The sequence below is a fragment of the Protopterus annectens genome, chromosome 2.part1 (genome assembly GCF_019279795.1).
Source record: "Protopterus annectens isolate FY-2018-M chromosome 2.part1, PAN1.0, whole genome shotgun sequence".
Classification (NCBI taxonomy): domain Eukaryota; kingdom Metazoa; phylum Chordata; order Ceratodontiformes; family Protopteridae; genus Protopterus; species Protopterus annectens.
The window spans coordinates 954,479,800-954,504,860 of NC_056729.1; the positions used below are offsets into that span (position 1 = coordinate 954,479,800).

Genomic DNA, 25,061 nt, shown 5'->3' on the forward strand with positions numbered 1-25,061 from the left:
TGGAAGGGATGATCAGATAAAGCTTCTCTGTCTCCCTGATGTTGTGGACCTCCTCTGCCACGAGGGCGGCATCTTCCATTATATCCTCCCCCTTTGCCCCTGGGGGAGGGTTGACCTTGTGCCTGAGGAAACACTTTTTGGGATTTGCAGAACCACATTTTCCCTTCTATATGGTCTGGACAGGAGAGAGAAACGGACTCCTGTGGCAATAAGGTTTTTCCTTCCTGCTCGCACCTAGTCAAAGTCTCTTTCACTTGGGGGTCCAAAAAGAGATGAACCAAAGGGAACGTTAGTGAAGGAAGACTTGAAGGATTGCATAAAATTACAAAAATGCATCCACGAATGTCTCCTGAGGGATATTCCTGCTGCGGCTGCCCTGCTTGCTCCATCTACTACATATGAGATCAGCCTCATGGAGGAGTTAGCTATGGAAGTAAAGGTGGAGAGCTGCGTGGAAACCTTGTCCATGGAACCCAGAGCTACTGAACCCTGGAGGGTATCTCCTAACTATTTCAGTAGATCCCTCTGAAGACGAGTGAAATGAGTCAGGTAATTCAGCGATCTTGGTGTAAATGCCGCTGAAGAAAAAGCACGCTTTCCATACCTATCCATCGTCCTGGACTCCTTGTTAGGAGGATGGCTATTAGAAGACGTTTCAGATAATTCCTTCTTGGTGGCTACTGCTAACACAATAGCATCAATTGGAACTCCCTTGCTAAGGAAAGACATGTCCTCAGGTGCTGTCATAAATTTGTTTGGCCTCCTCAGAACGGCTTCCACTGAATCTGGAGAGGTCCATGCTTTCCACGAAATGACCCCCAAACGTTGGTCATAAGGCGGTGTCACCCAAGAGGCGGAAGGTCGAGAGCTAAAGGCCTCAAGATACACTGATTCATCCTCAGTAGGGTTAGAGGTCTTTCAATCACCTCTCTGTCTAAGGATTTCTAGGATGTCAGAGGAGACATCCTCAGAGGGAGATCTAGGGGACCCTTCTGATTCCTCTAAATCAGTGTCTGATGTGACAGACTCAGCGGAGTCGACATGTTTCCACTTACATAACCTCTTCCAAGGGAGCTCTCCAGTAGGATAATCTGGGGAGATCTCGGAAGGGGGATGCCTCCAATGGGGGCTACTTGGGCCTCTGGTTCCCTATCCTGTGGGGGTGGCAGGGGGGAAGAGGTTGCTGCCTGCTGCTGGTGGGACACAGGTTCCAAAGGAATGGCTTTGGCAGAGGATAAAGCCTTCTCTATAGCTTTGAAAGCCTCCCCCCCAATACAAAGAAGACCTCCGCTCTGAGGGGGCGGATGGTCGACTCCTAGCAAGAGGGAACGACTCCGAAGCAGAAGTGGGAGCAGAGCTGAGCCGAGCTGAGGCTCTGAGAGGGAGGATCAATTCCGAAGAGAACCCAAGGTGACCACCCCCCTCGGAGTCGACACGAGAGCATCAGCTCCCAGAACCCTCGGCTCCAGACTGAGCCATCGAGGAGAGAGTAATTGGCTCTGAGGAAACAGGCTGAATCCCGGAGCCGAAGGGTCGAAGACAGAGGAACCTGACGTAATAGGCTCCAACAGCAAAGCAGTCGGAGGAACAGTGACTGGTACGGGGGACGGCTCTGAGACCTTTGGGTCTCGAGGGGTCAATTTTCTAGCCAGAGCGGGATCCGAAAGCAACCTCTTCACCACCCTCTCAATGACCTCATCTGATAGGGTCCTGGAGGATCTGGTGGAGACTGAAGGAGACCTCCTTCTCTCTAAAATAGGAGATCTCAAATTAGGAGATACAGTCTCGATGTCGGGCAAAATCTTCGGTACCGAAGACTGCCTCAGAACCGAGGGAATGGATTGCACCAAAGATGAAGCAGAGTCAGAACCGGAACTCCTTGGTTCCGACACTTTAGACTTTTTGGTCGGCTCTGAAGTCGGGGCCGATGATTTTCTCTTTGAAGATTTTGCAGCTGCCTGACCAAGTTCCAGCTGTTCCTGGAAGGAACTGGTCATGAGACCCCTGTCAATAAGTTTTCTCTTCCTTTCGTTCAACACTCTTGTACTAAAAGCGTGACAGAAGGTGCAGGGTTCCTGTAAATGGGCTTCGCCCAGACAATATACGCAACTGGTGTGGCTGTCTGTAAGAGACATTTTCTGTGCACACCAGTCGCATTTTTTGAAGCCCGAAGGGCGATGATCCTTGTGATCCTTGTCTTTATCTTTAGACATTGTTAAACACTAAAATAAAAGTGCAAGGAGAAGAAAAGTTTTTTTTTTTTTTTTTTTTTTATAACAGTCACACACACAGGGAGGAAAGGCCCTCTAACTTAAACAGGCACTACGGCCCTTTAATTTAAATGGGCTGTACAGTCCTAAGGGGGAAATAGGGGTTGAAAACTTTCAAAAGCAGTCGCACAATACAGAAAAAAATTATTAAGATATATATACAAGATAAAAAAAGGTGGTAGAAAAGGACTAAGTAAGTAAAAAAATTGTTTTACGTAGCCAACGAGCCAGTAAAACACAACCTTGAAGCTTTTGCGGTAAACAAGATCTGGGGAACTGCCGTGAGGCATCATGGGATAGGGGCTAGCCTCGAGCCAGTAAAAGCTCTCGAGCTTTAATATCGGCCGAGTCGCAGCCGAATATAGGCTCCAAACCCATCCAGCAAGAATTACGGCGAGATAGGACTACATAACATTGCTTATTTGTACATGTTAAGGAAGTTGAAAGTTTCCACCTATTATTTTCATGTAGCTACAGCTTGGTAGAGAAGTAGTGGATGTGGCCAAAATCACATTTCTTGCCTTTCTTTCTTATCTTTATCAGACACAATACTACAGAAAGTCTGTATACTGTGAATCAGATTCTTCCCTGCAGCCCTGTGTTTGATTACATCTCTATTTGCCTACTGTATGACTCTTCAGATGTCATTTAACTCGACAGTGCTTGTGAGTTAAGTCTGAAAAGAGGCACTTGCATCTGGTGTGATTACCAGATTAATTAACAAATTAAATAAAAATGCAAATCCTCAAACGTTTTTTTTAACACATACTTTATTCCTTTCTGGGTATATAATGTCATTCCATCCTATCCTCCTCAGTTTTATTTTCCTTGATTCCAGTGACCCTGCTGTCACAGTATTCACAGACATTCTCTTAACCTATCAGAATAAACATGCACTTCAGAGATTACTATAAACAGGAGTTCAGATCCTTCCTCTTATCCCCATGTTTCCACTGGCATATATATATTCAGTCTCCTCTCCAACTTATGAAGTATTCAAAATTCATTAAAACTGGTGCTTCTAAGGGCAAATATATCCTCTACACAATTAAACCTATGACTATAAAATTATTTTAGTACAGTGCGCAACTAGGTCTGTAATAACAAACGTTCCACAAACACGCAGAACTCTACAGTTATGATGTTTTAGGATCCACAGAAAACTGCCAGTGCCACTCAACTATCAATTAAAGGTCTTGAAAATAAAGAAATTCTCATTGTTAGCCATCAGAAAACCAAGATATAACAATGGACCACAGCCACATTCCTTTAACAAACACATAGAACTGCAAATTAACAAGGCACTTAAACCGAAGTTTGCACTAAAATATCACATTTATTGACCATGAAGGCAAGGCATGCAACTGCATTAAAAGTACTTCTGCCCAAGGCAAAACATGCAACTGCATTAAATGTACTTCTGCCCAAACTTCAGTATGCCATGCCAATTACAACACTGCAGTCTCCACAGAATATAGGTGTCTAATAAACTGCAGAAAATTAGATATTTTAGCAATAATCCACAACTGGGTGTGGGTATCACAGGATTTACCCACAGCTGGTGTGGTTAAATCATGAAAGCAAAGCTCAACTGCTAAAAGAAAACTTAACTCTCGGTAAATCCTGATGCCCACATCCAGAAGGTTATTGCTACTATACAATGACATCATTTAAAAAAATAAATGCTTACCTTTTCTAAATAATGTCAATGCATAACTGTACTTCAGTGTTCCCCCTGCAGCTCCTGTGTTGCAGGGTGTATCTAAACAATATACTGTGCAAACACTGAACATGTACATGCTGACGTTTTATGCAGTACATTATAGTTTCTGCTGTTTTTTTTTTTTTTTTTTTTAGAAAGGAGCTCTTCAAATTACAGGCTTGATTTATTTGTTTTCAGAAATATGGTTTCATATACCTATTCCCAGTAATAATTATTTTTTTCATCACAGCTATGAACAACTAAACAGTAGTCTGCATGGCTGGTAGCTGTGCTGGGGGAAAAAAAAAAGTATTGGAGCTACTGGCCATATGCATGGCGCAGTGGTGCAGCAGTAGCATTGCCTCCTCACATCAAGAGGTTCTCCGGTTCAATTCCTGGCTGGGGTGTCTTCTGTGCGGAGTCTGCATGTCCTCCCCGTGTTCATGTCGGTTTCCTCCCATGGTACAAAGACATGCATCTACTAGATCATTTCTCCCCAGGCCTCCACTGAAAACTGGCTTCGTTCCAAGTCGGACTTTCCCGATAAACAAATGTTAAATAAACAAATAAATATGCAACCTATTTTGGTGAGTAGATTAGCAGTCGAGCTTTATGGAAATGATTTTGTATGAAAATATGCAAGTTTTCTTTTTCTTTTTTTTTTTGTAAAGTATTACACAATTACTTTCATAGTGTAGCAAAGAGTGAATAACCTGTTTTTCACTTAGAGCCTCTACTTATGATCACAGAGAAAAGCATTTTAGTACCCAGCATTTTTTTTTTCATGGGGAATTCTCGATTTATATTGTGCACACTGATAGGGTTGTCCAAGTTTTTGAATCTTAACTAACTTATATTGCATAATAAAGTTTATCCAACTAGCATATAACATATAATTATGCTACCATATAAAAATTATCCCTGCATTACCTCAACAAACAAATATAAAATAAAAAGCTATGGGGCTGTCTGATGAAGCCAAAGACACACTTTTGCTGTTAAATGTTAACTATTACCCACCTCTGAGAAGCAAGTTATCTGTAAAACTGTCCAGATACAATCTAAGAAGTTAGGGTGACTCTCAACTACAAAGACCAACTTACACACTACCAGCAGATGAGCAAGCATAGCAAAACACCTCCTACCATTTGGAGTGCTTTACTTTAAAATGTATAAAATATTAACAAGATGCTGGATTTTCAAAAACTTACTGAAAACACAGCTGGCTGTTAAATATAAATGCAACTGTTTAAGGGATCTGTCATAAGGCATTTCCAAAAATACTGGCTTCTCATGCAATCTACATACCAGCTTAATACTGTCTGCTTAATGGTTATGTAAACTATTTAAGCTATATTCTTCTTTGTTCTGCATTACATGTGATACTGGTAGTACCTCTGTCTTCACTATGTATAGGTTCACAGGTGTGTATTAGGCCAATGGCCCTGGAGCCTTTACAAGCGTAGTCCATAGACGTGCCCTGGCTTCATGGGAAGCCCTTTGCAGGTCAGTTGTGTATAAGTGGAGATGAGATGGCGATCCACGTGAAAGCTAGAAAGCATTATGTTGAGGATGCCTACAATGCTAATGGACATATGTTGTGCATCAGCCTCTAAATGTAGTCCAACAGTCATTCCTTGCTTGCAGCTGTAGCTCTACTGCAGTTAATCTGCTGTCAGACACCTGTATTCTTCTAACCTGAGGCAGCTGCTTGTACTCTGTGGTACTGTGAATCTGCAAGTATTAAGACACAACACATTTGTATGCCTATCTCACTGCTGTCAAGTTTGTTGTCCTCCAGGGAATATAGGGACACTGCCAAATTTCCAGCATTATATTAGAGAAGTACCTTGCACTTAGTTCTGCGCAGGTATGGGTATGTCGGTAGTGACTGAGGGAAAATGGGCGTGGAAACGCCCAATGACTGGCAGGCATGGTAATTCGCATGTTTGCCATTTGCCTGATGGCCTGAGCAATGGGTGAAAAACTCGCTTGCTGTTGGGACCTATTCACTTACTCAGTTAACGAATGAAGACTTACTATAAATTCTTTGTTTTTATGACTTCAGTCTCATTATTGTGAGAATCACAACTATGGTCAACAGAACTCCCAGAGGAACACATTTTATTTACTTACTAATTGTTCACCTGGTAAGATTAGGAAATACATCACAGTCTTTCACTCAACAATAGTGTATGCAAAATGAGCACAGAGCAAAATTCAGAACATAGTAAGATTGAATGCAGATAGTGTGACATTAAAAGATCCAGTCGGAGAGCATTGGGAAAAATGATATATACAAAATGCAATCTAAGATGTGCATAAAATACAGTGCAGTAAAACAAATTCAATTATGGCTTTTATGTCAATGCCTATATTTAAGAGAAAGTACAGTTATATAAATAAACATCATAACAGTAGATGATTGTATGATTACAGCAGCAATGGCCTTAGCTCTGTGAGTTATATCCTCCTGCATAGGATATAACAGCTGACCAACTTCCAGAGCTTCAGAACACCTTCCACACACCCAAACCATCAGTAAGCTTGAACTGAGCAGACTAAAAAGACAGGCTTGGGTACCAAGCCCTTCAGAACTTTCATGCCAACAGAGACAGAGACTGAGCCCTGAAAGGAAAATGCTAGGAATAACAAAAAATAAATATCCACACCTTGGCGTAAACAACACATGAAAAAACAAAGGGGATGTGGAGGCAGTGCAGCTACTGTAGTAGTGATCATTCGAACATCTACAGTTACGGTAAGTTACTTACACAACTGTACTATTGGTCATCATATTGATCACTGCTGCAGTAGCCTTAGCTATATGGGTAGATTACCATAGCTAAATACATTTTGGAGGTGGAAGAAGAAGAGTTCAGGAGCCCCTGGAAAATGGTCCTAGCAAACCCTGATCTAGACCTAGAGAATGAATTGAATCAAGCTTATAGTGCTTTGTAAAAGTATGTTCAGAGGACCAAACTGCAGCTTCTAGAAAACATCTAGAATTCAGCATCTCCAAAAATCCATAGATGAAGCCAAGGCCATCGTAGATTGGACCTTAGCCCTGCCTGGAATAGTTTTGCTGTGTTAATATGACAAAAGGTAATAGCCTTAGACACCCAGTTAGAAACAGCATGTTTTGATGCAGGTCATCCTTGTTACCTTCACAAGATATGAACAACCGATTGGAACATCTGAAAGATTTAGTTCTACTGATATTACCCGAGTTGTTTGTGACATCCAAGGTATGGAGTATCCATTCTCCCTCATTTCTAGGTTCAGAAAGAAAACGGAGAGCTGGACAGTTGGTTTAAAGTGAACTCTGATACTTCTTTAGGCATAAAATGAGGATTAATTGTCAAAGAAATCCTGTCTCTGTGAAAAATGAGATATGGTTTACTCATCATAAGAGCCTCTAACTCAGATATCCTTCTTGTAGTGGTCAAAGCAATCAGTAAAACGGTTTTCCATTTTAAGAACCTCAAGTCAGTCAGGTTAGATGGACAAAACAGAGCAAGTGTTAGTTTCTCCAACAGAAAATTAAAATCCCTCTTGGAGGACTGTTATGCAAAAGCCCTTTCAAAAACACTTTGACATGACAATGCATTGAAAGAGGGAGATCCACGGGCAGACATGCTGAAATGGATGATAAATGAACTTTGATGGAGAAGTAAGAAAGGCCATAGGATAGTAACGCACACAAAATAATGTAAAACCAGAGAAAAAAGTAGCCCTGAATGGGTGCTTGTTATGTTTGTTGGCACCAACTAGAAAACCTTTTCCATTTACAAATATATGATTTTCTCGTAGCAGGCACTCTTGCCTCCCTTACTACTTGCTGCACACCTTCAGTAAATATATGCCTAAAAGGAATTCAGATTCTATTATTCAGGCAGTCAAATGAAGTTGATTGCAGTAGAGTTGTATCAAACATCCTTGGTCTTGAGAGAGTAGATCCAGTCTGTAAGTAAGGTTGTGGCAATTGCGCCTGGCCATTTCCAAAAGAAGAAGAATCACGGTTTCTTGGGTGAGAAGGGAGTCACCACAGTGATCTTCAGGAATTCCTTCTGAATCTTCAAACGAACCATGAATATCAGTGGAAAGGATAGAAAAGCATACATTTCTTGGGCGAGAAGGGAGTCACCACAGTGATCTTCAGGAATTCCTTCTGAATCTTCAAACGAACCATGAATATCAGTGGAAAGGGTAGAAAAGCATACAGGAACATTCTTGTTCAAGGAAAGAAAAGGCACTTGTCTTCCAGGCCTTCTTTTATGGAGTCCTGGAGAAGAATCTTGCCAGCTGATTGTTCAGAGAGGAGGCAAATAAGTATACTAGAGGAACTCCCAACAGATTAATCAAATCTTAGAAGACTCCCTGATCTAGTTTCCATTCATAAGGGTCTAACCTTGTCCTGTTCAGGTTATCTGCCACACAGTTTTGCTCTGACAGGATGGCAGATCTCTGTAGAGTGAGATTATGCTGTGATGCTATATCACAAGCTAACATGGCCAGTCTGCAAAGGGGGTATGACCTGGCTCCCCCTTGCTTGTTGATGTACCACACAACTGTGGAATTCCCTGTAACAACTTGAAGAGGTCCCAGGGGGCCAAAGATGGTTCAGACAGTTGAGTGTCTTGATCAGGGCAAGCATGTCTTTTATATTTATGTGCTTGTGTCTGTCCTTTGTGTTTCAAACACCATGGACATTTATCCCCCATTAAACTACTTTAAAAGCAGAGTCTGAGGCATTTGTGGTGAGTGACTGCTTTGGAACAGGGTGGGGGGATGGGAAGCCAAGATTTAAGGATATTTGCTGATTCACCAAGTGATTTCTCTTCTAACAAACCCCAGCACTTGGATTTGAAAAGAAAACAGTTGCTGTGACCAAACAAACTTCAGATACTACTGTATCTTTCTCATATGGAGTCCTGCCAGGGATTTCATAAGAATCATAGATGCTATGAGGCCCAAAATCCTGAGGTATTCCCTTGCAGTGACTGAAGTCTGAGTGGAAAACCTTAGAAATAGATCTAAATAAAGATCTACTTTTCCTGTGGAAGAAGAGATCTTTGAACTGAGGTGTCTAGCTGGACCCAGGAACACAATCCTGTGTGAAATAGTCAAAAAAACTTTTGAATGTTCTCTGGGAACCCCAGCTTGTGTAAGCCATCTCTCATACAAGTGACAAACTACTGACACTTTACCCTGTTGCCTGCAATGAGATATAACTGGAGCTAAACACTTTGTGAGCACACTTAGTGGAGTGGACAGTCTAAAGACTAAGGCAGAGAACTGATAATGTGATCTAGACACACAAAACCTTAAGAAACACCTAAAGTCAGGATGAATAGGGATGACAATAACCATCCTTTAAATCTAGTGTTACAAGTAAAATGAAATGTGGAAGAAGAGGTAATAGGTTGTGAAGTGACAATTTTGAATTTGGGCACTATTACAAACATTGTTAAGAAAGAAAGATCTGGAACTGGTCTTGAAGCATTTTCTTTCTATGGCACTAAAACATTTTTGAGGAAACCTTCCCCCCAACTGGTAAGGAGGAGATGGTGCTATCACACCCTGGGAGAGCATGTGATGATGGACAGGTAGAAATAAAAGAGACTGGTCTGGTGGATGAGGGATTACCTCTTTGAATGGAGGAATTTCCTCCCAAAGCCATCTGCAACCTTGATGAATGGTCTCCAGAACCCATTTGTCTGAAGTTATTCTGACTTGTCGGACTGTCCTTAGTTTTGAGAGGTTCTTGAATGCTTTTTGGAAACTTCTTGCCATTAAATGTCTGTTTCCATGCATTTTATTGAGACCATTTATTTTTATTTTTTGCCCAAACTGGCTGAGGGTTTACAGAGTCCCTTAGAAAATTTGGAAAAGGATAGCTGACAAATACTGAAGATTCCCTTTATCAGCTTACCCCTTTTTACCACACTTTTTGGTCATCTCTGTAGTAGAGGTGCCAGAAACTTAAATTCTATCCAAAGAAAAATTTAAAATCTCATTTTTATCATCATCTGGGAGGTTCCAAGAATGCAGCCAGGCAAACCTCCTCAAAAACAGTACCAGTAGCCATAGCCCTGAAAGAAGTACCAATTGAGTCATACATACACTGTAAACAATGAGTAGTGACTTTTACAACAGAAGTAAATAAATTATTTAAAGCAGATTTCTCCTCAAAAGAAGAAACTGCAGAGAAAACATTCCATATATTTTCACCACTAGTCAGAACAAACTGTAACATATGAGCCTTATAATTAAAAAAAAATGTTTAAATAAATGTTGCAGAATCATATACTTTCCCCACATATGTATCCATAATCTTCTCATCCTTATTAGAAGTAGGATTGGAATTATCAAACCGTTTAGCAGCTGTATGATTAACTAAAGCTATAGCTGATAGGTCAGGTTTTGGAAAAACATTAAAAGGCTGAGAAATTTTATATATCCTTTCTGTATTTTTAGGTGAGGCTGGCTATCAGGAAAATTGCAGGCAGTAAGACAGGCATTATCCAAAACTGACAGCACTGGAGGAAAGGGTGAAGGTTCTGGAAATTTGTTCTGTAACACTCATAGCATTTTCTGCGAAACCTAGTGTTTCTCCCAGCGAAAACACTTTCACATTGTGGAAGTAGTATCAGAGAAAGAGAACCCTCCACAGGGAGATTCAGAAACTGAGCTCTTGTCTGAGTCTGAATCAGAAATCTAAGGTAAAAACCCTGTACCCGTCCCTTCCTCTTCCTGTTCAGATTCAGAATCTTGAATCTCTTCAGGAAAAGAGGTATCTCTCTCTTCTTTTACCTACTTTATAAGAAGAACAAACATCCTGTATTAAACCCTGAGTCAGACCTAGTAAACTACTCATATCTAAGAAAAGTTGAAGAAGAGTGGATACATGCTTCATTTTCTGTTTCTTTTTGATAGGAAAAATGGGAACAACAGTGTTATTACTGGAAGAAGCTGATTGTCAACATGGCACAACATTCTGACGAAACAGGGAAGACTTTCATGTTCCTTCACCGAGGACAGACAAGAGTAGCTCCCCCTTGTCCACTGAGGGGACCCAAACAGCCACAGAAGACATGGATAACCTCTAGTCCATAGAGGCTGTAGCTGCTATACCAGAGGGATCTGGGTTAAAAGGTGACTGGTCTGAAGTACAAGTAAAGACCACAGCAGAATCACCCACCTGCAGCTGATGCAAACTGCTAGCTTACTAAGTCTGTTTGCTTAGCTTTTTCTTCTTGTGGCTGGAAGAAAGACTAGCTGTGGGACCAACAAGTTGTTGCATAGTCAAAACAAAAATGCTGCCTATTTCTCAGAGAAAACAAAAAGCAAAAGACGATAAAACTTAGAAGTCTTATAAAGTAACTTTTTTCGCATTAAAACAGAGTAAAAAGCACTTTAAAACATTTTGCCATCTACAGAAAGTAAAATAAACACAATTTCTCCCCAGAAAAAAATGGCTTTCAATTACTTTAACAACTTTTAAACTAACGGGGAAAAAAGAACTCTCTCATTTAAAACAACAACAGAGTCTCATGACAGTCCATTAAAACACAAATTCCTAGCTTTAATACAACTTTCCTGAACAGGAAAAGTGTTATCAAATAAACATTTTTCAAAATGGAAGTCTCCTCCAAAGGTAAATTATTTGTCCAGTAAAAGAACAGCACAAGCCAATTCTCAATCCTTAAAAGCCTAAAAGAGGCATACTTTTCTGCAGCAGGGGAATCTACGAAGGGCTTGGCATCCAAACCTGTCTTTTTAGTCAGCTCAGCTCAAGCTGACTGATGGTTTGGATGTGTGGAATGTGCCACAAAGGTTTGGAAGCTGATAAGCTGTTATATTCTATGTAGGATACACCTCATATACCTAAGGCTACTGCAGAAGTGATTAATATGATGAACATGTGTACATGTGTGAATCATTTTACTATCCACCCCCTCAGCTGACCCCCTATTCATGTCATACTACATATGCTTTACTCTGCTACTACTCTTAAACCATTACTTACCTGATGTCTGTGTACTGATGTAAAAGGACCAACCCTATTTTACCCAGAGATACTTGATCATGAAATAAACAAATGCATTGATAACCTAAATAAAACTTATCAGTTTTTTTGAACATCTGATTCCAGAAACATTCTTGCCTCAGGTTTCACACTTATTCATCTTACAGTTAAAAATAAGGATTTCACATAGAAGATGTTAATGCCACCTGTAGTTTCAACTATAATATTCATTAAGTGTTTCAACAGATGCTGTTAATCTTCTTGATGTTAAAGTTATTAAAGCTGAAAATAATCAGACTATTACTGACATTTTTAAGTCTGTTATATATAACAAATGTTTAATGTGCATTTTGTCTTTGGTTAACACACTTGTGTTCCTTCACACTAACTGGCAGTTATTCTTACTAGAAGACTAAGTTGTTTCCTCATCCCACTCAATTAATTCAATGACTGGTTGCTTTTCCTGTCTTATGTCATACAGTAGTGATTGGCTGATTTTTTTTTTATTGGCCAAAAATGACACTGTCATTGTCCATATTGGAGTGAATGACTTGAGACGTACCTCCCTGGACTACATGAAGAGAGACATGGAAGAGCTCTCTGATCATGTGGCACAAGCAGGTATGACCCTAGCCCTGAGTAGCATCCTGCCTTCGCCCAGAATGATACCACAATATAAGGACAAATGACTGACTTCAACAATTGGCTAAGCTTCTGGTGTCATTCAAAGGGGATCCAGTATCTGTCTGCCTGGGACAACAAGATCGACAGACCACGAAGCTTTGCCAGAGCTGGTCTGCACCTGTCGCCCCTGGGATTCAGGTTACTGGCTAAGGCTCTTGGCAGCCCTATAATGCCTTTTTTAGGCAAAGTTCAAAGGACAAAACCACCATCATAACAGGTACAAGCATGCAAAATCTGAAAGTAATGCTACTCAATGCTAGAAGTCGAAACCTCAAAATGCACTCTCTCGAGGCACTCCTAAAAATGGAGAACATCAATATCTGTGCAGTAACTGAGACCTGGTTCAAGGCTCCAGAGAGCACCCCTGCAATACCAGGCTACAACTCTTACCACACCTTTCGGCTACCAAACCAGGATCAAAACACTAAAGGTGGAGGAGTGTCCATATTCACCAAGGATATTCACACCACAAGGTTAGTTGCCCAACACAATGCGTCTGAAATTCTCCAGGTGCAACTAACATTAGGTAAGATTGCAATCCAAATTGTAGCTTGCTACAGATCCCCCACCATGCCCCAAGATTCTCACTACACCTTTCTAAACATACTGGAAAATATTAATATACAACCAAACACCCTAATACTAGGTGATTTCAACTACCCTGCCATTAACTGGGAAAACTACTCGTGCACCAATACCTTTGCCCAACGGTTCTTGGAATTCATAAATTCCAATGTCTAGAATCAACTAATCCATAGTCCCACCAGGGACTCCAATATCCTAGACCTGGTCTTTACCAACATGGGAAATCGATGCTCCACACCTATGGTCACCCCCTCGTTGGTCAGGTCACACCATAAGCTAATCACCCTTAACATCCACATCCCACCCCCACCCTCCAGAAAGGAAACCTCCATAAAAAACTTCTCCAAGGCCAACTTCATGCTACTCAAGTCAGAAATTACAAACTTCATGACACCCATGCAGACGGGAACTGAAAGTTCGACTGCTGAGTCCTACACTAAGGCACTGTATGAGCACATCTACTCATGCATGAATCGTGCCATCCCAAATAGAACCAAGATGCTCTCTCCTCCAAAAAAAGGAAGCCAATCTGGTGGCCCTCTGCCATAAACAAACTTTACAACAAAAGGAAAAAAACTGTTGCAGAAAAGAGAAAAATCCCAGGATGCAAAAAACTCCCTTACCAGCCTCAGTAAGAAGCTGAGATCCCTCATAAAATCCTCCAAAGCTAGTTACGAAAATAAAATTGCCAAAGATTCCAAAGACAACAACAAGGCATTCTATAACTATGTCAAGAATCTAGATGGCAATGCTCAGATCTGCTCTGAGCTACAGCAGAATGGCATTAAATATACTGATCCCAAGGATATTGCCAGTATCCTGGCAGATCGATTCAGTGCCAACTTCACCCTCCCTTGACCCCCTAAATGGCCCATCTAATACTGGAAGATTGCCAAATTCCGGTAATAACGGCCACACAGGTAAAAAAACACACTCTCCAAAGCAAAGAATACAGCATCCATGGGACCAGATGACATCCCAGGCTGCGTACTACATGAACTACAAAATGAACTGGCACCTCACTCAAGTGTCATGTTTAATCATACCCTCACCTCAGGCTTTTGTGCCCACTGAGTGGCGCACAGCTACAGTTATCCCACTCCACAAAGGGGGATCCACCTCGGATCCCAGGAACTACAGCCCCATCAGTCTGACGAGCCTGATCTGAAAGGCCATGGAACGTATTATCATGGAACTTATAAACAAAGACATTGACAACCTTAAAACACTGGACCCCACCCAGATTGGGTTCATGAAGGGCCGATCTTGTCTCCTGAACCTTATTGACTTCTTCGAATCAGTCTCCAGAGCCGTGGATGAGGGTAAGGCAGTCCACACAGCCTATCTGGACCTCGCCAAGGCCTTTGACACCATCCCCCACTCTGGAATCATAGGTAAACTTACTAAGCTGGGCATTAATCCCTACGTCACTCATTGGATTGCCAACTGGCTTACTGACAGAACCCACACTGTAAAAGTAGCTGACTCTAAATCCAGCTCCAGACAAGTGACAAGTGGAGTACCTCAGGGTTCAGTCCTGGGACCTCTCTTGTTTGGCATCTACTTCTCTGAAGTACAGGCCAACTCTAAGGGACTCTGGCTAACAAAGTTCACAGATGACTGCAAACTGGGAGCCATTACTGAATCCCCAAATGATGTGGATACTCTACAAAAGAGCCTTACAGAAAAGATGCTTGGTTCCAGAGCCATGGGCTCAAGCTCAATGCCAAGAAATGTATAGTTATCCCCTTTGGGGAAAAACATGTACCCATGAATTATCACATAGGTGGCAGTACATTAAACACTGAAAGTGTGATAAGAGACTTAGGGACACAGGTAGACAGTGGCCTCACCTTCAATAACCACATCGCCACAACAGTCAGGAAATCCTTCTATGTGGCACATCTCATCACTAAGGGCTTTTCATCCAGAAAAAAGGAGGTCATTGTCCCACTGTACTCATCCTTCATTAGACCCACTATAGAATACAAAGCCCCATTTGGTATGTACCTCTCAAGACATCTGCAACAACTGGAAAGGCCGCAGAAATACCTCAATAAAAGAATCACAGGCCTAAAGCAGATGCCCTATGCTGACCGCCTTAAAAAACTCCAGCTATACTTTGTCGCATATTGTCTACTCCGAGGCGATCTCTGCTTAACATACAAGGCCATGTCAAACCCAAAGCTGTTGGACATGCTACACTTGCATAAATCCCAGTCCCTCAGAGCCACACGCTCCAGGGATCTAAATCTTGTCATCACAATAAACAAAGCATGCTGGAGGGATAGGTTCCTGACCCACAGACTCTCCAGACTCTGGAATAGACTGCCCATACATGTCAAGCAGAGCACCACTTTGGCCATCTTCAAAAGGAACCTTGATGATTGGATGGGAGAAAGGAAATTCACCCCGGGGATCACATCAGTCGCCCTGCTAGACAGGGGTCCAGGGAAGTAAATAGTGTGGGAAGAAATAGCCAGGGAATTGTTATGGCTAGGCTTGTATAGGCCCTAGGGATGATAGCCTAGTACCAACCTATGAAACTATGAACAACATATATTTCCAATATTGCTTACAGATTTTTTTGAAGTCCTTTTTAAGTATTTTTACTACTACTTCTTTATTATAATTATGAAGTTGGTTACCTGTTTTGCAGGTTGCTGTGTATTGTATGAGCAATTATACAATGAATGTGGACTAAAAATAATGGAAAACAAGTTGTCCATCACTGTAGTGAGTCAGAGTAGTTTCTGCTGTTAAACTTATGTCTTTGTGTGAAAGGTCTTGGAAAACTGTGATGCCATTGGGATTGTGTGATGCGGTGTTTATAAGTCAATTTATAAAGCCAAGCCAACAAGAGTAAATATTTTGCCCCTGCTGCTTGCCCTCCCAACACATACAACAAAAATTATGTCAAGAATTGAAGCAGAGATTAACACTACAGAATTCAAACTAACCTTACCTGACAAAAGGTTTGCGAATTGGAATGTCATATGCGCGTATAATATTAACTAGCAGCTTAATATCTCCGCCAGTCATGTTTTGTGCAGTGATCTTCTTTCTCTCCTTTCTCCTTGGCCTCAGTGGTCGCTTGGGTTCAGCAAATTTGAAGAGACTGAGTCCCAAAAAGCTAGCAATGATAAAGGAGGGTTATCAGCAATTTCAAGACAAAACATATATAAAGTGTAGTAAAAGCAGCTGTCTATGCCTTTAAAGTTTTGCAGCTGGACTATTTATTTTGTTTTCTAAAGACAGGGAATGTCTTTTCAAAGTAGTTCAGCATGCTCTCAAGGCTTTAACATCAACACTAAACAATTCCAGTTAAACACACTCAAGACAAAAGGGATGCAGATGTATTTCACCTATGGAGAAGAACCTGCTAAAATGCAAAAATAAGGAAACAGGAATGTTGAATTGCTGTTATGTGCTGTTGTCCATATATATCAATTTTTAGTCTGTCCCATAATTAAAAAGTCTTTAAAACAGCAACCAGATCTCAACCAAAAGGGGACAGAAGATCATGACTTCGTGCAGAGATACCGGATATGTTTCAGAGTCAAAAAAGTATAAGCCATGCACAAATAGCACAACTTACCTCTACACTAATTATGATGCCTACTGAAATGAATTCTGACACTTGGTGCCTTTATTCTTTTCCGCTGCATTCTTCATGCAGTTTATGTATCATAGTCAAGTCTGTCTTTACCAATCACATGTTTGAAAATACATAGCTCTTGCAGTCAAGAATAGGACGACAAGAAGGCTCTAGCTATTATTTTATGCACAAAGGACCTTAAAGTTATCAAAGCAGACAACTGTAGAGGCTCAAACTAACTTCAAAAGGACATGGACAGAGCCATAGAGGTGCTGGAGGGACCCTGAAGGGGTATCTCCAAATTTAAAAAAGAAGTGATGTGGATGCTATATGGCTGCTGTCGGGTAAAATACACAATTCATCGAGATAGAGATGCCCAGATGGGGTCTATGAATAGTCTGTACTGAACCTAAACAAGGTCACCCTGTATATGTAAGAAATGTCAGCAATATGATCAAGCCATGAAGCAGTTTTTAGTCAATTGTCCCACTGACAGGAGTCAGACGTGAAGGGATGGAGGTACTTTCTTCATACAAAAGGAGGTTACTAGTGGTGTCCCTCAGGGATTTAAGGTCCCTTGTGCATAAAATAATAGCTAGACTGTCTCAGTGGCGTATGGGTTTTGTGCCTACGCAAGTACACATTAGCATTTTTCAGGAGCTCAGAATTCCCTCCTATGGCTCCTTGTGACATGCAGTTGACTAAGCCCCTCCCATTGGGGAACCTTACCCCTGCCACAGGAAGTCAGTTGTTCAGGCATTTAGTACTTCCTGTGCAAACTGTACATAGGAACAGAAGCAAGAACTGCCTGAAACCAACCAATTCATAAACAAAAAATACCAACACAAATAACCAAATCCAATCAAACACAACAAGATTGGATATCATCAAACTATATATAAAATACGGGGGATGGTGTGTGGGTACTGCCACTGAAGCAGTGTGAAATTCGAACATCTACTGTTACAGGTACTTAAGACTTATATTATATTCATCACTCACACTGCCTCACTGGTATACGGGCAAATTCCCAAAGGTTACCCTGCCGGGGAGGAGGAAGAATAAAGATCCAAGAACCCCTAGAGAACTGTCCATGCAAAGTTTGCTCTAGAACTTGAGAAATAACCTAGTTAGTAGTGCTTTGTAAAGGTATGAAAAGAGGACCTAGTTACTGCTTCTAGAATCCACTCCTTTCCAATATGCCACTAAAGAAGATAAGGCTCTTGGGGAAATTGCCTTAATATTACCTGGAACAGATTTAGCAAAGTGAGGGCAACAAAACCAGCACAGGACAACCAATGAACAGATGTTTGCTTAGAGGCAGACTGATGGTTCTTTGTCCCAGAATAGGATATAAACAACTGGTCAGCTTTCCTGAAGGGCTTAGTTCGGTCAGGGTAGGACCTGAGCTGCCTATGCACATCCCATGTATGCAAAATCTTCTCTCCCTTGTTTTTAGGTTCTGGAAAGAAAACTGAGAGAATGATTGGCTTGATTCAGGGAAAATTCAGAAACAACTTTTGCTATGAAAGATGGATTAGTGCACAAAACTACTCTATACTTATGGAAAACCAGATAAGGTTGGCAAACCATGACAGCTTGCAACTCAGAGACTCATCTTATAGATGTCGCAGCAATAAGCAAAACAGTTTTCCAAGTGACGAACTTTAAGTCAGCCCAAAAGGCTGGTTCAAAAGGAAATAAGGCCAATTTTCAAGAATGAAGCTGAGATCCCAAGGAGGAGGAATTTGCTTTTGAGGGTTCTCAAGTGCAATACTCCTTTCATGAACTGTTTATCAACAAAGAGAGACAAAAAAAAGGGGAATCCATGGGCAGACCAGTTGTGATGACACCAAGATGAACCTTGATGGATGCATAAGATAAGCCATCACTGAATAACTCAAACAAGTATTTTACAAAGCAGAGGAGGAATAGACACCACACTGACCCTCTGTTACTGGTTAGGCAACACTTACAAAAACCTCTTCCATTTGTAAACATAAGATTTTCTATTGCAGGTTTTCTTGCTAACTTTAATACTTGCTGGACATCTTCCATGGAACAAGTGCCTAAAAGGTATCAAGAAAGAAACATCCATGGTGTCAGTTGCAATTGCTCTGTGCTGGGGTGCACTGGTTGCCCCTGACACTGTGTGAGCGTATCCAGAGTGTGAGAAAGCTTTTGGTAACTGCCACTGGCAAATTCCATTAAGATGGCCACCATGATGATCTTTGGTAATTCTTTCTGAATCTTTAGAATTACCTTGGATATCAGAGGAAAGGGTAGACAAGCATAAAGAAACATTCCATCCCAGTGAACAAGAATGCATCTGTCCTCCAAGCATGGCTGCAGGAATGTAACACAGAATTTTTCCAATTGTCTGTTTAGAAAGGAGGCAAAGAGATCTATTTGAGGTGTTCCCCACATTTGGACCAAATGCTGGAAGACCTCTCTGGTCCTGCGTTTCCATTCATGAGGGGTCTGTCTGCAATCTGTTTGTTTACCAGTATGTTTTGCTCTGACAGGAACTATGAGGCCTGATGTGTCAGAAAATACTATGAGACTAGCTGCCAGGCCATCACTACCAACTAGCAAAGAGGATATGAACTTGTATCCCTTTGTTTGTTCAGGTACAACATGACTGTGGTGTTGTCTGTGACCACTAAAAGGGAAATTGGTGACCATAAATGGTAAATAACTTTTAAGACCTGAATCATTACTAACACTTGTTTGACATTTATGTACTTTGTAGCATCCAATGGGCCACATTTTCCTTGAACTAGAACTCCGCTGGATACTGCCCCATACAAACTCTGATAAATCTGTGTGGTCTGACTGAACTGGTGTCTGCAGGGAGAAGGGTAGGTCTGGATTGAGAGACATCTGATCTCTCCAACACTGTAGTTATCTTTTCACCAATTCCAGCACTTGTATCTGGTACTCTAGGGGATGCAGGTGCTAGGACCAATATTTTTTTTTAAGTACCAATGAATCTCTGCATATGGAGTCTGACCAGTGGTATTACGAGGATCACTGATGCCATAAAGCCTAGAATTTTTTTTTTTAAACAAGAAACATCTTTATTAAATTATCACATATGAGACAAGCAATTATACAGTTATATAAATGAAAAAAAAAAAAACATACTGACAATTTTAGTTGCAAACATTGTACATCACAAACCATATTGACATAACTGTAGCTGCAAATATTATACATCACTTATAATCTATCCAGTCATTGTCAGTCAAACAGTGCTTAGCTCATTCAAATCCTGCTTTCTTTTAATCCTTGTTCCTCCTCTGCATGCACTGTTCCCACAATTTCCATTTTTCCTATGTGATTTGCTCCTACCCTTTTCTAAAGATCTCAATTCCAGTTTTTTTTTAACTCAGTTACTATATACACTACTGTTAGCAAAGCTGGTTTAGACTTTGATATCCATTTTCTAGTAATTGCTTTTTTGCCAGCCACCATAATTAGACTCCGCAAGGCCTTACTATGCCTAGGCAATTCTGATTCTGTATCATAACTCAAAAAATAATTTCTTTAGTTACATCAGTTTGTTTACTCAGTATCTCTGACAGAGCAGTATGCAGGGAATCTTTAAAGTCTGGCAACTCATCACACTCCCAGAAAATATGTTCCCAGTTGTCTCTTTCTTCCCCATCATACCGCCAGCATTTGCTATCTACTGGAGGAAAAATTCTTTGGAGTTTACTTGAGGTATACAAATACCTATGTAAACACTTCCCAGCAAAGATCATGCATATTTGGGAGTCATAAATATATACCCTCATTGCTTCTTTGTGAATTGCTTAACCAATCTTTCTTCCCAATCATTTCACCTAATTGATTCTTATAGTTAGCATGCAATATTATGTAGGCCATACTAATTATTCCTTTTTAACAACATCTTCTGTTCTAGATTCTACTAAAAATTCTACCAGTGCTAATCTTTCACTTGGGATCCCCCTATTTCTTGCTATTTGTCTATACTCTGATATCAGTCCTTGATAAGGACAGTAATCCCTATCCTGCAGTTCAAATAAATTATTGGCCTCTTCCCATTCTGTTAACTCTCACTCTCTATTTGCTCCAAATACCAAGGTTCTTTTACCAGTTTTCACCAATAAATTCCAGCCCCCTCCCGCCTGTCTGTATTCTGAACTGCAGTCATTCCTATCAGCAGAATATCCTTTCTCCATTGCTGTGTTGGCTTAGTTCTTATAATACTTTCTGCTACTTTATGAATATAATATTCTGCACGGTTATTGTTATTCTCCTTAAGGATATGCATCCAAAATCCCAGTCTCTCCTTGCTTCTTGAGCTTCTCCATTTCGTCATCATCCCTTTCCACTTTAAATTATATATTTCAGTTTGTGCTATAGGAGCTCTGAAATACCTCTTCAAATTGGGTAATCCCAAACTGCCTTGTTCAACTGGAAGAATCAGCTTATCCCACTTGACTCTTGTCATCTTCCCTTCCCAGATAAAATCTTTCAGCGCTTTATTAATTGCTATCCACAGATTCTCCTCTGGTTGATAAAAATATGCCTGACCTGTGTATAAATCTAAAGGGACTACAAAACATTTTAACTACTTGTATCTTGCTAACCATATCCATATAACAGAGCTTCCAGTTTCCCAGTTTTTGTATTATCTTTGGTTTATTCTCTTCCCACATATCCTTAGCTGCCATACCAGAATCCTTTTTAATGCATACTTCTAAGTACTTCATTCTTTCATGTCCTCATACTTATGGATCTTGCTGAACCAGTTCTTGTGTGAGTATATAATTTACAGCTATTGCCTTTGTTTTAACTTCATTAATTTTGCATCCTGAAAAGACCTGAAACTGCCACAAAATGTTCCATAACACTGAAATGTTTTCTGGTTTTATCAGGTATAAAACAATATCATTTGCAAATGCAGCCAGCTTTTCTCAACTACCATGCCTATTAAATCCTTGAATTTCTGAGTCTCTTAGTTTCTTTGCCAGTGGTTCCATATATAATAAAAACAACAAAGGGGAAACAGGGCATCCCTGCCTAGTTCCACTGTTCAAAAAGAAATTGTCGGAGAGGAACCCACACACTTTAATTTTTTACATCTAACCCTTCATATATCCTCCTAATCAATCTTATAATTTTGTTAGAGAATGCAAATGCTTCCATTGCCCTGCTCAAACTCCCAATTTACTCTGTCAAATGCTTTGTTTGGATCAAGAACCACCAACAACAGTGGTATCTTCTTAGACTCATCTTCCTTCTGGATCATCAGTGTTCTGTTAATGTTGTCAAGTGTTTGCCTTCCTTCCACAAAACCACACTGAGCCATGTCTATTAATTTTGGCATCACCTTTGCCATTGTTTCACCCATTATAGATATAAACACTTTATAATCATGGTTTAGGATTGAAATGGGCCAGTATGAGGCTGGGTCTGATGGGTCTTTACCCTTTTTAGGTACTACAGCTACCATCATTTTCTTCCAGTAAGTTGGTGCTTCTCCTCCTCTTAAAATACTGTTAAACAAAACTTTCCAAATCTTTATCAGTTTTCCATCCTAGCTTCCAAACTTCTACAGGAATAACATTGACTTTCCTGCTGAATGGTTATACATCACCATTTTTATCTCATCTTATCCTATTAGTAAATGAGCCTCATCCACCTTTAATCTTAGCAACATTTAATTCTTCCATAAACATTTACATTTGTACCTTTTCTTGACCTCCATATTTCTCTGCTTTATACAGACTTTCATAAAATTTCCAAAATATTTCTAGTACCTGTACAAGCTCTGTTATCTTACTTGTTTTAGGTTCCTTAAGCTTGGTGACAACCCCTTCTACTTTCTGTAGCCATTGAGCTAAACATTTTTGTGCTCTGGCATTATTATGAAGAAATATTTGCTTAACAGTAATCATTCTAAACTCATACATATTATTTCAAAATTTAAGCATATTATTGAGGTAATGGTTTATTTTCTGCTCAGCACTCAGCAATTGCTCCTCTTCTTGTTCTGTGAGATTTCCCCTATTCTGCAATGTTTTTTAACATTTGTCAGACCCTCTAAATAATTCTTGTTGCTGCATAACCAAATCTATTTCTTTTATTTCCACCCTAATTTTAAACTCCATTTTAATTTTATCCCACTCCCTAGCTATATTTTCAGAAGAAATTGTCTTCTCTAATAACTCTCGAATAATTTCCACTACCCATTCTTTAAATTCCTCTCTTTTCAACAGAAAGGTGGGAAAGCGTCAGCGTCTCATTTTTATCTCATTACCCCATGTTTTTATTTTAGTTATTATTGGTGCATAATCTGAATTAGTTCTTTGGCTGTGTATATCAAAACTTTCAATTAAATGAACATGTTCCTGTGAAATGTAAGTACTTTCTAGCCTATCCAGTTTTTGTATCCTGGGGAACAACATGTAAATTCACATCTTCCATGGCAAATATTTTCATACTTTTCTTCAAATAAAATTACCCCGCTTTGTTATATTTTCCCTTCTGGGCCCCCGAGACACATCTTCCCTGCTGCAAATCAAATTCCAGTCCTCACCTATAAGTAGTATCCTTCCTGAAAACTGATTATTTCTTCCAGAATTTTTTAAGCTCCATTACAGCAGTTTTAGTGGGAATATAAATACATGCTAGTGTAATCCTCCTCCCTTGTCAGTAGCCCCTTAGCACTACATATCAACCATTATCCTTTGTATCCTCTTCTATCACTATTGGAGCTCCTCTTGCAATTAATATCAGTACTCCTCTTTTCCCTTTTCCCAGGTATTCCAATGAACAGCCATCCTGAAAACCTTTCTTTACCAAATCCACATGTTCAATTCTTTTCAAACATGCCTCCTTTGGCATAGTTATTTGTGTTCTACATTTTTAATATAATTCACTACTCTTTCTTTTTTTGTATACATCTGTGAGACCATTAACATTTAAAGATAATATTGAAAGGGTCATTAAGTTAAAAAGTTATTATTCCCACCTTTTATTTGTAACAACTTTTTTGTTAAGTATCTAGCTCCAGCTTTTGTGTTACATGCACACACTTATGTTTAGCAGGTCGACTTTTTATGCAGTTGTTTCCTGTCATATGCATTTGAGCCTATATGACATCTTACAAAACATTTTGTTTTACTGAAAGCCCTCCAAAAATACACCCCCAATATACCCCAAAACCTATTAACTTAATATTAACACACAAAACTATGTACATCTTCAAATATTGAAGTATACCTTCCTAATCGGAACAATTGGACAAAACTGACAGCCACACACAAACATAGGTTAACCTAAAAGGAAGGTTAGCCATGCTAAGGCGCAATACAGCCTATGCTTCTACTAAGTTCTGTCTGGTTTTGTTTTATCTTTATTCTCTCCCAGAATCCAGTCATACCCTTATGCAATAATGAGAAAAAGCACATATTTTTTTCTTGCATCATACTCTTTTGAGCAAAATTTTCTTCCCCTTTTTTACACTGCAGTGCCAACATTTCTTAAAACCAAACAAGAAGGCAAAAAGACCAAAAAAAAAAAACAGGGGGAACCTGTTTACTTTAGTATCCCCATTACACTTGAAAATAACTGAGAAAAATGTTACTTTATAACATCCAGATATCATATACTATAGAAATATTACTGTTAAGAACAAAAGTTTGTTCCTCTTCCCCTCACTTAACTGCTTTTCCAAACATTAATAACATCAAATAGGACATATGCTTTAGAGTCCCCCTACAAGTTTAGGAAAGTCAAAAAAATCTAATATTTCCAGGTTTTCTTGTTCTAGCATGTTTCATAAATTTAATTAATGCATTATAATCCCACACTTGTCAATTTCCAAGTTGCTTTTTTTTCCTGTTTATCTCCATCTCTCAAATCCAGTCTCTGCTTTACATACTCTCAGTTCCTCTAGTCAACTTGTATGCTTTTTCTTCTCTCTCTCTCTCTCTCAAGCATTTTCCATTGAAACACTGGAAAATGTTTCACTGGCGCAGTCTGTGTTTTTTTTTTTTTTTACCAGAACAAACAGCAGAATCTCCTTCTGTTTTACAGCTCACTTTTTTTTAGACAAACTTTTGTATTTCCTCCTTAGTATGTTCTGCATCAAAAAATTATTTTGCCCTCCAGGAAAGAATATACTGAAGATAGCTGGATACAGCAGTTTAAATC

At 39.9% G+C, this 25,061-nt stretch overlaps 1 protein-coding gene across 1 annotated transcript in view; it reads right to left on the bottom strand.

Moving 5' to 3' along the window:
• CC2D2A (coiled-coil and C2 domain containing 2A) overlaps nt 1-25,061 on the bottom strand; it is a 3,655,067-nt gene that overhangs the window by 1,364,555 nt on the left and 2,265,451 nt on the right. Inside the window, exon 23 of the mRNA XM_044062582.1 lies at nt 16,239-16,406. Coding sequence (XP_043918517.1) covers nt 16,239-16,406 — 168 coding nt within the window. The remainder of the gene's footprint in view (nt 1-16,238; nt 16,407-25,061) is intronic.